General features: G+C 41.2%; 1 protein-coding gene across 12 annotated transcripts in view; it reads left to right on the top strand.

Moving 5' to 3' along the window:
• Positions 1-12,547, top strand: part of LOC114445655 (unconventional myosin-XVIIIa-like) — a 49,059-nt gene that overhangs the window by 31,537 nt on the left and 4,975 nt on the right. For 8 of the 12 annotated variants that reach the window (XM_028420737.1, XM_028420739.1, XM_028420729.1 and 5 more), the window contains 15 exons: positions 480-607; positions 694-848; positions 1,651-1,774; positions 1,924-2,124; positions 2,241-2,351; positions 2,705-2,809; positions 2,996-3,142; positions 3,244-3,357; positions 4,236-4,352; positions 5,006-5,089; positions 7,418-7,555; positions 7,731-7,916; positions 8,002-8,141; positions 8,697-8,741; positions 12,349-12,471. In XM_028420737.1, coding sequence (XP_028276538.1) covers positions 480-607; positions 694-848; positions 1,651-1,774; positions 1,924-2,124; positions 2,241-2,351; positions 2,705-2,809; positions 2,996-3,142; positions 3,244-3,357; positions 4,236-4,352; positions 5,006-5,089; positions 7,418-7,555; positions 7,731-7,916; positions 8,002-8,141; positions 8,697-8,741; positions 12,349-12,471 — 1,918 coding nt within the window. The remainder of the gene's footprint in view (positions 1-479; positions 608-693; positions 849-1,650; positions 1,775-1,923; positions 2,125-2,240; positions 2,352-2,704; positions 2,810-2,995; positions 3,143-3,243; positions 3,358-4,235; positions 4,353-5,005; positions 5,090-7,417; positions 7,556-7,730; positions 7,917-8,001; positions 8,142-8,696; positions 8,742-12,348; positions 12,472-12,547) is intronic. The other 4 variants (XM_028420740.1, XM_028420733.1, XM_028420730.1 and 1 more) reach the window with 3 other exon arrangements.

Below are 12,547 nucleotides of genomic sequence, written 5' to 3' on the forward strand. Positions count from 1 at the left end.
AATGGACAGCCTCTAAAATGATAAGGCTTGGAAATGAACCTGAACCTGAATGTCTGCCTGGCCGCTGTTATAGTTCTGATAGCCCCTGACAGCTCCAGAATTAGGGTCGGCTAAGAACTGTGGAAAGTGCCACTTAGACATGTCCCTCTCTAACTACTATTGTGGCGTGCTCTGAATTCTTACCTAAGGTTTATCCAAGATTAGAGTTGAAACGCAAAAGGCTGCTTTGTAGTTTCCCTGTCGAATTCTCTGACCTCATAAGGTTGGGATTTGATGAAAGAAGTTTTATTTCCTGAAAGATTATTTTTTATTTCTTGTGCTTGAATTTGATAACCATCACAGCCAGTACAGTGCTCTCCATAATCCATCATTTCTGAGCTTTTGAGCCTTCCTCTGTGTACCCGGCTAGACCTGCATTAATGGCGGCAGACACACAAATGTCACAGAGACATTTTCTGAATTGTACATCTGTCCTCCAGCAGGCGAGTGGCGAATAAAATACAACCGAGCCATTCGGGAAATGGACTTCACCAAAAAGAAACTTCAGCAGGAGTTTGATGACAAGCTGGAGACAGAGCAGCAGAGCAAAAGACATCTTGATAGAAAGGCGAGAAGATTCACACAACGGCCATACGATTTCTGATGATGTGATTGATAAATAAAATAATATTTGTGTTTGTACGCACGCTGCAGGTGGCTGATTTGCAAACAGATAATGAGGATTTGCAACGCTCTGTGCAGCAGCTGAAGAAAAAGTGCCAGAAGATGACCGGCGAGCTGCAGGACACCAAGCTTCACCTGGAGGGCCTGCAGAGCCGCAACCATGACTTGGAGAAGAAACAGAGGAAGTCAGTTTCCATATTACTCTCTCACTTACTGTCTGTCCTTCTTTTCTTTCATAAGCACACACTAGAGTCTCTCTTTTTTTCTCCCCCAGATTGCCCTATGCACAGGCCCGCTTGCACAAGTTTTCTTTAATTTAAGTAGTGACTGAGATGTTCTGTAATCTGTGGAATTGCATTAGCTGAGAAAATGACTCAGACTTTAAGCACTTGAGAAGCCATCGCTGTGGCAGAATGCGATCTCTCCCCTGTGGCTAATTGAAGATGCTCTGTGGGTGAAATTATTTTCAGCTGCGCTTCAGAGAGAGAGAGAGAGAAAAAAAAAACAGGGAATTACAACGAGCTGACAGCATGAAACACTTAGCTGTTGAGTTCACTAACCATAAGTGTTTCTGCCCTAGACAATTGAAGAAAACATTTAGTGCATTATTACAAGCCAATGGTAAATTGATGGCTAATAGAAGGGGATAAAAGTGGAGGCTAAGATAGAAGTAGTAAGAAATTGATGTTGGGAAACGTGTCAAGGAGGGCTTACTGCCTCCTTATTATCTTAAAATCTAGTAAGTAAGTAAGGAAATGAATGATGTCTTTATTAGCCTTTATTTTCCTTTCAAAACATCTTTTTGTGAGCTCATAGTTTTAAATAAACTAGTAAAAGAATAGGCGCCATTCCCTCTGTATTATGTTGGTTATATTGCATAGCAAATTAACACATAATACACATAATTAGTGTAATTGCAATCAATTCCAGTAACACTAAATATGCATCTGTTTTGTATAAACTGTGCTGTCCATCTGCCTGTTTCAGAGTTGACCTGGAGCAGAACCAGGCTAAGACCGAGGTGCAAACAGAAAGGAGCCAGAGGGAGAAGCTGGCTCGAGAGAAAGACATAATGACTGCTGAGATGTTTAACCTCCGCCAGCAGCTGCAGGTAAGCTACTTTACACACTCCAGATGAACTCTGGTCTCCTCTCTTGGGGACGACATGTCTGGTTTCCCCTTCTGCTCCCTGCCATGACATAACTGGGCTGGTCCAGATGTATGCTTGATGCTTCACCCTGCCTCTTCACCCACCTGCAGGACAAGGACACCGAATTGTGCTCTGCCAATGTGAAGGTGCAGCAGCTAGAGGCGGAGATACAGGATCTGTCCTCCCAGGAGTCCAAGGATGAGGCCTCTCTGGCCAAGGTCAAGAAGCAGCTTCGTGACCTGGAGGCCAAGGTGAAAGACCAGGAGGAAGAGCTGGATGAACAAGCTGGAACCATTCAAATGCTGGAACAGGTATAAGTTTTTCCTGCTCATACTCACGGCTTTAACTCATAAATTTGAAAATTCTCACACAAATTTCTTGTACGTTTCTCTCACTTGTATCCTCTATGTCCTTGTCTTGTACTCAGGCTAAGCTGCGGCTTGAGATGGAGATGGAGAGGCAGCGGCAGACCCACTCTAAGGAGATTGAGAGTAAGGATGAAGAGGTAGAGGAGATCAGGCGGTCCTGCGCTAAGAAGGTAGGCAGCTTTTGAGCTTTTTTCAAATTATTCATAGCCTCTTTTTACTGGATTAATGATTATTTAGACCCAGTCAAGGCCGCACTGAGAAACACACAATTATGTTCACAAAGGTGTGTATTTGTTGCATAGTTTAATATTAGAGTGACTTATTTTGAGTTGGCCATGGTGGTTTTTAAACAACTCTTCCACCTAACAACGGTTATTCCAATTATTAAAGATTTTTGTTTTTCTGTATTTTAATAAGAAAATGTGAAGTTATATGCGTTCAGGGTGGGATCTACTTATTTGTGATGCTTGTTTATCAGCGATCATCTATTTGTGCATGACACTCCTGATTGTGTGTTCTGCAGCTGAAACAGATGGAGGTGCAGCTGGAGGAGGAGTATGAAGACAAGCAGAAAGTGCTGCGTGATAGAAGAGAGCTGGAGGCCAAACTGCTCACTGCCCAGGACCAGGTACATCCCTCTCAGCCTCCTGTCTCTTTCAGCACAGTTAAGTGTGTGCGATTTAGCGCGGGGCCACTTCTTTTGATTGGAAAGAAAATGCTTTGCACGTTTTGAGAGGTGCTATGGTTTTTGAAGGAGGATAGTGAATTGTGTGTAACAATACAGTGGAGTGTTATTTTTTTTATTGTCATTCAGGTGAGCCAGAGAGATGTGGAGACAGAGAAGAGGCTGAAGAAAGACTTGAAGAGAACCAAAGTACTTCTGGCTGATGCGCAGATCATGCTAGACCACCTGAAGAGTAACGCCCCCAGCAAGAGGGAGATCGCCCAGCTCAAAAATCAAGTATGCGATGTGTGAAAAAAAAGTTCTGAGCATATAAATCCTTGATCTTGGCCCCCTGATGTTCATCCCTCACCTCCTTTCCTTCCTCCTGTTTCTCACAGCTGGAGGAGTCAGAGTTCACTTGTGCTGCAGCTGTAAAGGCTCGAAAGTGCATGGAAATTGAAATCGAGGATTTGCATATCCAAATGGAGGATGTGGTCAAAAATAAAATATCGGTGAGTTTTGACATCTTTTGTTAATAATGTGTCTTGAAGCGTGCAGCTTGGTGTTATGTAGAGAGGTCTGAAACACGGTGGGAACGGTCTATCTGTACCATAATAGAGCATTACCCCCCTTTTTCAGTTCACAGTTTTGATGAGAGAAATCATTTGCATAAATACGTCTATACTCTTGTTTTGATGAGGAAAGAAAACAAACAAACACTATTTAATTAATTGAAGGCCTGCGCCTATCAAATTCTCACTCTTCAAAATGCAGCAGGGCTCTAACATTAATATGCATACATCAAGCCATGGTGGGAAATTAAAATAATAAATGCCCTTTGGCATATGTCTGATTTCAACATTTCGCACTAATGGATAAATAAGCTTTGTCAAATTTTTTTTTTCTCCTTTCCATCTGCTCATTAACGGTTGTCTCATGGGAGCGCTGCCTGCATTTTAGGCTCATAGACTGGGGATGTTTGCGTGTCCGCGGATGACACACAGAGTGCTACGTGTCTGTACTTCGCCCGCTAATTGCTGCATTTATGGCTAAGGAAGGACTCGTAAATGTCTGAGATTAGAGAATGCCTATCGAGAGAGGGGGCCCCGAGTCTCCCACCGCCCCATGAACACAGGAGGATGAGCTCTAAATAGGACGCCACCAGTATGCTGCACTGGCTGCACATTTCCCTGCCTAAATGAATCAATTGATTATCTTCAATTGGTCTCATCCTCCAGCCAGAGCCCCATCCAGATTGTGTTTCATCGCCATTAGATGAGATTCTAGGACTGCCACGGCCCCGGCCAGCTAATGACCACTTATCATATTCAATAGCTCATGAATAAATCCTGTCGTTTTATACTAAAATGTGTTTCTCTCTCTCTCTTAGTTGGAGGAACAGGTCAGCCGTCTCCAGAGAGAGAAGAACGACCTGCAGTCTCGCATGGAGGAGGATCAGGAGGACATGAATGAGCTGATGAAGAAACACAAGGCTGCAGTAGCTCAGGTAGCACAATCATTTCAAGCACCTTTGATTGCTTTTGAAATGTAGCATTAGCTCTCATCACAGCTACGCCTTAACTCACAAGAGCAACCCCGAGAGAAGACAGATGAGTTCAAAGCAAAGGCGAGCTTTTAATAAGTAAAAAAAATGTCTAATGTCTAAAAATACAAACCAAAAGAGTTCACAGGGGTAACATCACAAACAACACAGACACAACAGACGACCCGATCAAGACCTAATACACAAGGGTAACAATCAGGGCAGGGCAGGTAATCACAAAACAGGAAGTGAAACACACACAGATAAACAACAGGCTTTCAAAATAGAACAGGAAAAAACTAACAAGAAACATACAACAGACTAAAGTGACAAAGAAAACCAAGGATTTAAATGAAATCAAAACTAACCTAACATCGGATCATTTAAGTATTTAGTTGTATCTCTTACATCACTGCCATCACACAGTTCTTTCAGTGGCTTTGAAGTCTGGAGGACATATTCCCCTCTAAACACAGTGCGTGCTCTGAAATCACTGAGATGCAAGCTGCTCCACAGCAGACCACACTGTTTGAGATGGACTTAGTGTATCTATAAACCATTAATAAAGATCAACATATATTCATCTTTATGTCTGTATATGTGTATGTGTGCTCTAGTCTGCCAGGGACCTGAGCCAGATCAGTGACCTGCAGGCCCAGCTGGAAGAAGGCACAAAGGAGAAGCAGGAGATCCAAGAAAAGGTACAAGTGAAAGTGCTCAGCAGTACAGCTGCCTGCAAGGAACCTGAGCGCTGCCTCCACACTTCTCTCTGATTAGGCCCGGGCTTTTCACAGAGTTCTCTCTGATTATGGTGACCAGAAATGCTTCATTTCCGTAGCAGCTTTCTTCTCAAACGTGCAATGCAATTTACATGTAAATAGTAAGAATGAGCGCAAAATCAGAGTAAAAGGGGAGAAAAATGTTCACAGAACATATATTTAAAGGCGTAACCTCAGCAACCCAACAGGAGGCTTAACTAATTAAGTTATTAAAATAAAATGAAAGCACTCATTCTGATTCTTTTAACAAATATCTCTGAAGTTGACCCTCTTTTAGGGATTTATTGTGTTCATGTATTTATTTACAGCATCAGATTTCTGGTGGAATGAAAACATGATGTAGTTTGTTTATCCAGTGACTCAGCTATTGATGTGATACAATGCAATAAGTGGAGATAACAGTGGAACCTTGTTACAGTGAGCTGCCCATTATATGCATGATTCATATGATTATTTCATCAACTACAAAAAAAACAGCCAAGGCATGTTTCAAATGTCAGGCTACCTCTTAATATGAATATGAATCAGACATAAACAGAACACAAAAATAATAGAATTGCTGTAGTTACAAAACCATGATAAATGTTGGTAAATAGCAATTTTTCTCAGAATATATTGTGAATGTATTCAACTCTGCTCTCACAGGATGCTATGCTGAGTTCACACACACACACACTTTGTTGGGAGTGTATATTAGCATAAGAACTGGACTGTGCACCAAGCCCCTGTAGCTCTGGTATAAGTAATGGCTTTAGCTATTTGCGTCCAATATGTATTAACACATGTCAAACAATGTGAGGTCTGCTTGTAAAGAGCCAGTATTAGCATGCTGCAGTCTGGCCAAGCAGCCATATGCGGGGAAAGAAAGATCCTATGTCTTTATCACAACAGTCAAACTTAGTTTTTTTTGTTTACTGAAAAAAATAACAACATACTGGCAGTCATTTTTGTAGCTGCTAAGTATCAATATTGTCAATGTAATAGCATGCTGACTTTACATTTAGCTCAAAGTCACAGGGCTGTCTGTATGGATACAGGCAGCTGTTACACAACAGGCTCCAACTAAAAGCTATGCATTTGAATTATTCATACGTCTTAAAGCAGGAGCCACACTCTCCTTTTCTGATTTGGCCTGTTTCTGAGCTGATTGTTTAAATTACTGTATACTGCCCTTGATGTGTCAGCTAATGGCTGAGGCTTCCTGTAAATGTGGATCCATGTGGTGAGGTTAATGCACCTGATTTCAGCCTATGTTGATAATAGTGCTTTTATCATATTTTGCTGATGGAGCATTATTTGTTCCTAGGATAACCTCTAGGTGTGCTGTGGCAAAATTGTTTTGAAAAATGAATTTGGTCTGCGCTATTGAAGCTGAGTGTAGATGGAACACGACATCTTTAGTGCACATTAGAGTTACAGGATTTTATTATTTTTTTATAGATGTGCCATTGACTAAACAAATAAAAACCATCTGCTGTAAACAGAATAATGCTTTAGCACACAGACCTGAGCTCCTGACACTCCCCAACAGCACACCCTGTTTCCACTTTATTAAGATATTCGTGTGCTGATGCTTTGGGCCACTCAAGGCCCACCCATCAGAATATTTTTGGCTACACTAGAGACACACAGCAGGCTGTAAGGCATTGTTAAAACCTGCCAGAGTAGGCAGTGATAGCTATCTAAAGCATCTGACCTTGAAGTGGTTATCTCATCCCTCAGTAGGAGGGAAATCTGGCTTCTTTAGTAATATCAAAGGAGAACTCCAAATCCTCCTTGTCTCAGATGCAAAGTCCCTCATTAGGTGCCATGCTGCCTTTTGGGCCGTTTTTTTTGTTGTTGTGACGTATCTTTCTTCCTTTTATCAGTCATGAGAAAACGATTCAGATGGAACAAACGTGCTTCGCATGAATCCCCTTTCAAAGCCTGGGAAATGACTGCGACTTGCTGTTACTCAGCCTGAACCACAAGCTCTTCTTTTGACCGTTTGTGGTAGATTGGAGGCTTATCCGGAGCTCATTATTCAGACTTGATGCACAATATTTATATTTACACATTGGAGTAAATTTACACAAAATGGGCACAAAAGTACACATTAATTTAGTTTTAATACATCAGCAACTTCCTCTGAAGTCTGCCCTCGCTTTAACAGAGGAAGCAGAGGTTGAGGAGAGAGGTGTGCATTGAGCATTTCTCCTTAGGGAGTGATTATGTGTGTTTATGCATGTATGTGTGCTGCTCCTCCTCCAGCTTCATTCGCTACAGAGCCAGTTAGAGTTCCAGGAGCAGTCCATGGTGGAGAAATCTCTGGTGAGCCGTCAGGAGGCCAAGATCCGAGAGCTGGAGACCAAGCTGGAGTATGAGAGGACGCAGATCAAGCGTTTGGAGGTGAGATTGTAAAAGATGAAAAGTCAGACTATTAGAAGGCAGAGACATTGTAATATGTAATCTTTTGCATAGCTTCATATTTTTTTAAGTTATGGTGAGGAAAATATATTTGTGTTTTCATTGTAATCATATTTTGATTACAATGAGAACACATTTGCCCAATTCTCCTCCCCAGAGTCTGGTGGGTCGTCTGAAGGAAAATCTCGAAAAGATGACAGAGGAGAGAAACCAACGCATCGCTGCTGAAAACAGGGAGAAGGAACAGAATAAGCGCATGCAGAGGCAGATAAGGGACATAAAAGAAGAAATGGCAGAGCTGTCCAAGAAGGAAGCCGAGGCGAGCCGCAAAAAGCACGAGCTGGTAAGGCCTCAGTTGCTGTGGTGACCTGATAGGATTCACTAGTGGTGGTAACCGTGTTTCTTCTGTGCTGCTGTCCATTCACCAGGAAATGGACATTGAGAGCTTAGAAGCAGCAAATCAGAGCCTGCAAGTGGACCTAAAGCTGGCCTTCAAGAGGATAGGGGACCTGCAGGCCGCCATTGAGGACGAGATGGAGAGTGATGACAATGATGACTTGATCAATAGGTACAGTGCAGCCAACCTCCCAAAGATCTGTAATGTAATTATTTCTTTGTAAGTTGCGGGAAAGTTACAAAATGCAAGTTTTTTTTTCAGCAGGCTGTCAATCACAACCTGGATCTTTTCTTTCTCCCACTTCTTCCTACAAGAGTTTCTGCCTAACCTCTTTTGTGCTTTATGAGTCATGCTACACTCTGTTCCCCAAATACTTCTCAAATGGGTTAATTTGCCTTCCTGCTTCTGATCTTTTGTGTCTGTGCCGGTTTTCCCTGTTCGGTTACTCCTTCCATCTTTGCAGCGGGGTTCAGGGTTATGCTAGCTCTGAGCCCACGGAGGTAAACACTGACTGCAATAATACAGACACCCCGGCTCTATGTGAGCACGCACGAGTTGATTTACAGAGGCAGTGCTCTACGTGGAATGGAGAGTTATTTTTTTATTTATGTGTAAAATGGTTTATTTGGTGTTATCTTATTTTGTCCTCACTGTATGTATCTCACCTTCTCTGTTTCTCTTTTTTTTCCTTGTTCTCTTGTCGGTGTGTTTCCACACTTCTGGCAGTTTGCAGGACATGGTGACAAAATATCAAAAAAGAAAGAACAAAACGTGAGAATGGAAAATGCATCCTTTGTTTCTGTCATTACGTTTTTTTTCTCACTCACTTTAACCACAGGAGAGAATAATGCAGTACTCCTTATCCTTTCAGTTTGTGTTGCTGTTTCACAACAACACTGCAATAAGGGGAAGTAATTTTAAATAGAATGGAAAGCAGCGTCTGTTTTACACACCTCCGATAAAAGCTACGCTTAAAGGATGGCCCCGGCGTTTCATTTTGTTTCATTTTATTTGGTGCCAAGTGTCTGGAGGTGTCAGCCTCATTGGAGATGTCAGAGATTGTTTTTTTCCTTCCTGCGGAGGAATGCGAAAAAAAAAGATCTGATGGCATGTGGTACTTACTAGATAATATAATAATAAATATCTCGTTCATCCTCTTTGAAACCAATCTCACTGCTTTGGGGGGAAAAATCAGCAGTAAAAATATATATATATAAAAAGATAATACTGCATTATTATCTCTATCTCACCATGCTCTATTACGTCTCATTTGTTTGGATCACTGAGCTCTGAACATCACTGAACTTCATAACCTGTGCAGCATTTCCCACAGCACATGCAACAAGTTCCACACACATAATGATGAGATATAAATATATATATATATATATATATATATATATATATATATATATATATATATATATATATATATATATATACATACATATAATTTGACTTTATTAAGCTATTTCTAAAGACTGCAGATATATAAGTCACAGTGAGGTTTCTTGTAGTGTGATGTTGTATTAGCGTTGGACTAACTTACATGTGCTCTGGAAGGCAGTGTGATGCATGTACCTGTGAAATGACGAGCACACTGTGACTGTCAGGCTTCACAATCAGCGAGTGGTGCAAATCACAGCACTGTTTTAACTCCACTGACTTGATTTCCACGCATGGAAAATGGAACTAATCCATCTCATTTCATAGTGCTGTGAAACATTTAACTTCAGATACAGTTCACCTTGTCTTAAAGTGTGTGTGTGTGTGTTTGCAATGAATGTTAAACATGACTGATTTCTGTTTTCTTTTTGGTTTTTATACAATGAGAATGACATTCGGCAGCATGTTCAACCATTCAAACCTTCATCAGAGCATTTTTCTTTGGTTTTAAAGAAGTCTATAGTTTCTAGTTTAACCTTCTTCAAAGAGACATGCCATCATGCTCTTCATCACTTTCTCTTTTGGTTACTAATTTTTCATCAGACAGCCCGTGTGTTCTCCTGTTCTTTTTGTGCAACAGATAGAAAAAAAAAACAAAACAAAACAGTGATTTGTCATGTTTACTTAATTGCATTTTCCCTCCTTTGACATCATTGCATTAGCAGCATGGATGAACAATAATGGAGGAGGTGATTTTTCCTCTAATTATAAAGTGGAATTTCAAATGATTTACATGATTATTCAATACTTCACAAAGCTTCAAACAAAGGTTACAATAACATGGTTGGTGTTATTGTAGGGAAAGAGAATGAACGTTTCCACTCGATGTACTGCAACATATGTAAATGCTTGACTGACTGTTAAAGTTGCCATTTTTTCCACCTTTAGCACAAGGTGCTAATTATCCTCTGGTATAAGGTTAATTACATCACAGAGAGCGTAGCGCATGCTGTTTTCATAATTAGCTCATGCTATAGAGAGGCGGTGCTACAGTATGGCTTAGTGCTAAATTGATAGAACCGAGCAATGAGAGACTTGATGCTGAGTGTAAGTATTTGTGACAAAGATTTACAACCAGTGCAGGCCAATTGTCAGAAGCGATTAATGTTCACTTCTAAAGTCCCGGGGCTTGTTTGTATCTACGAGCCTCAGGACTGGTTAGCTAGTAGTGTGGGGCCAAGGACAAATCGTTTGTGACACCATTTACACAGCATTCAATTGCAAGCCACCTTTTATTTTGTGTGTTATAGAGAGAAGGGAGATGATTTTTTTATTTGTGTGTGTGTGTGTTTGCTGTGGGCTGGTGTCAGTATTTTGTTGTGTTATATATCATCATGTTTAAAAGTCAGTGCATCACTGGGCTGACAAATGGGCAACATGTGTAATCAACTTGCTAGTATTAATGAAGCTATTATGTTTTTTTTGTTTTTTTTGGAGGGGGGGGGGGTGCAGTAGACATGAGAGGGAGTGGAAAATAAAAGGGATGATACGTAATAGCTGAGCTTTGAAGATTTGCGCTCATTGGACTATGAAGCACCTCAAACTCTAAATTGAACAAGTCTTTGTGTAGAAGCTAATATAACCACTTCATCATCGCCTTCCTCTCACAAAGCCAGAGCTTTAAATCAAGATATTAATACCACTTTCTGCTGAAATCCGAGGCTCACTCTGTGCCACCACCACATTTCTTGTTGTTTTTCTATCCCCCAAAAAGGACGAGAAATAAGGATTGAACACACACACACTCTGAGCTTAAAGCTTGGTGACAACGTACAGACTTGCATAAATGCACATATGGCATGTGGACGAATGATAAAGCTCAGCAGTCTGGCTCTCATCTCACACCTCTCGGAAAAAAATTGTATGTGCACCTTATAAGCTTTTTGCAAACATGTTCCGAGGCTCAGATAGATAAGCCTGTCTACAAAGGACGGCTCAGTTACCTGCGTCTCTCTCTCTCTCTCTCTTGGGCTCATTTTTAATGATAGTCAGCTGTCTGTGGACACGGTGTGAAATATGACAAATATTTTAGATTGATGAAACATGAAAGTTACCGCAAGGCTGTAAATATTAAAGTCTGACATTAATCAACAGCTCTTCGACAGCGCTGTCACGAATATTTTTAATATACCGTTTGCTGTCTTGAAACTAAGAACTGTATCACAGCGGGTGTAATTTTCTCCTCAGCAACATACGTCAAACATACTTTAGGACTCCAGAACATGTGGGCCTCATGTGCAATCTCCAAACTGTCTGTGAAAATTTATTTTCATCCTGCAGCCAAGGAAGGCAGTATATCTAACACCACAAAAACATCTCACTAAACATATTTTGACCATGATATTGAGTTAGAGGTTCTGCCACTCCGCTCTCCTCCTCCCGTCACATTAACCTTCTAAGACAATTGGACGCATAATTCAGAATACTCAACACAGTTTTGAAGCGAATGAATGAGGGCCGATCGTATCGAGGTGGGATCTGCTGCAGCCTTTTCATCAGGGTCTGTAGGTCTCTGTTTATTGATTGTCATGTCAATTGGCAGGGCCATGAGGCCGTCTCATGGCTCCTCTCCAATAACGATCACCAGGGGTGTGGGCAGGTGACAAGCTGTATGGATGCTCCCGGCTTAGAACCAGGCAAACGAGTTAATTATACCTCCAAGAGCTTCCATCTGCATTTTTGCTAATGTGTTTGCAGCTCATTTGTCTGTCGAGATGTCAAGAAAACCATTCAGTCTGTGTGAAATTATCATTTTACAAATGCAGCCTGTCTGATTTGCCTTACATAATACTAACTTCCCTTAACATTTTGTGTTGTTTCTGTATAAATTAAGTCCAAATTGTCACTAATAGTATCAGTTCAGAAACAAACCGTGCATGTAAAAATGACTGATGAATGATTTTTGGAGCAAACTTTATTTTGTCTTTTACAGCGGGGATGAGACAGAAACAGATTCAGAAGTGGAGGACCGTGTGGATGGAGTTAAGTCTTGGCTCTCAAAGAACAAGGGCTCCGCCAAGACTCAGTCAGATGAGGGCAGTTTGAAAAGCACCAGGTCAGTGCTCACATCCGTGTTACGTCATGTCAGACACCATGTGCTGTACATCCCTGTGGTAACATACTGATAAAAC

Source organism: Parambassis ranga, chromosome 14 (assembly GCF_900634625.1).
Source record: "Parambassis ranga chromosome 14, fParRan2.1, whole genome shotgun sequence".
NCBI lineage: Eukaryota > Metazoa > Chordata > Actinopteri > Ambassidae > Parambassis > Parambassis ranga.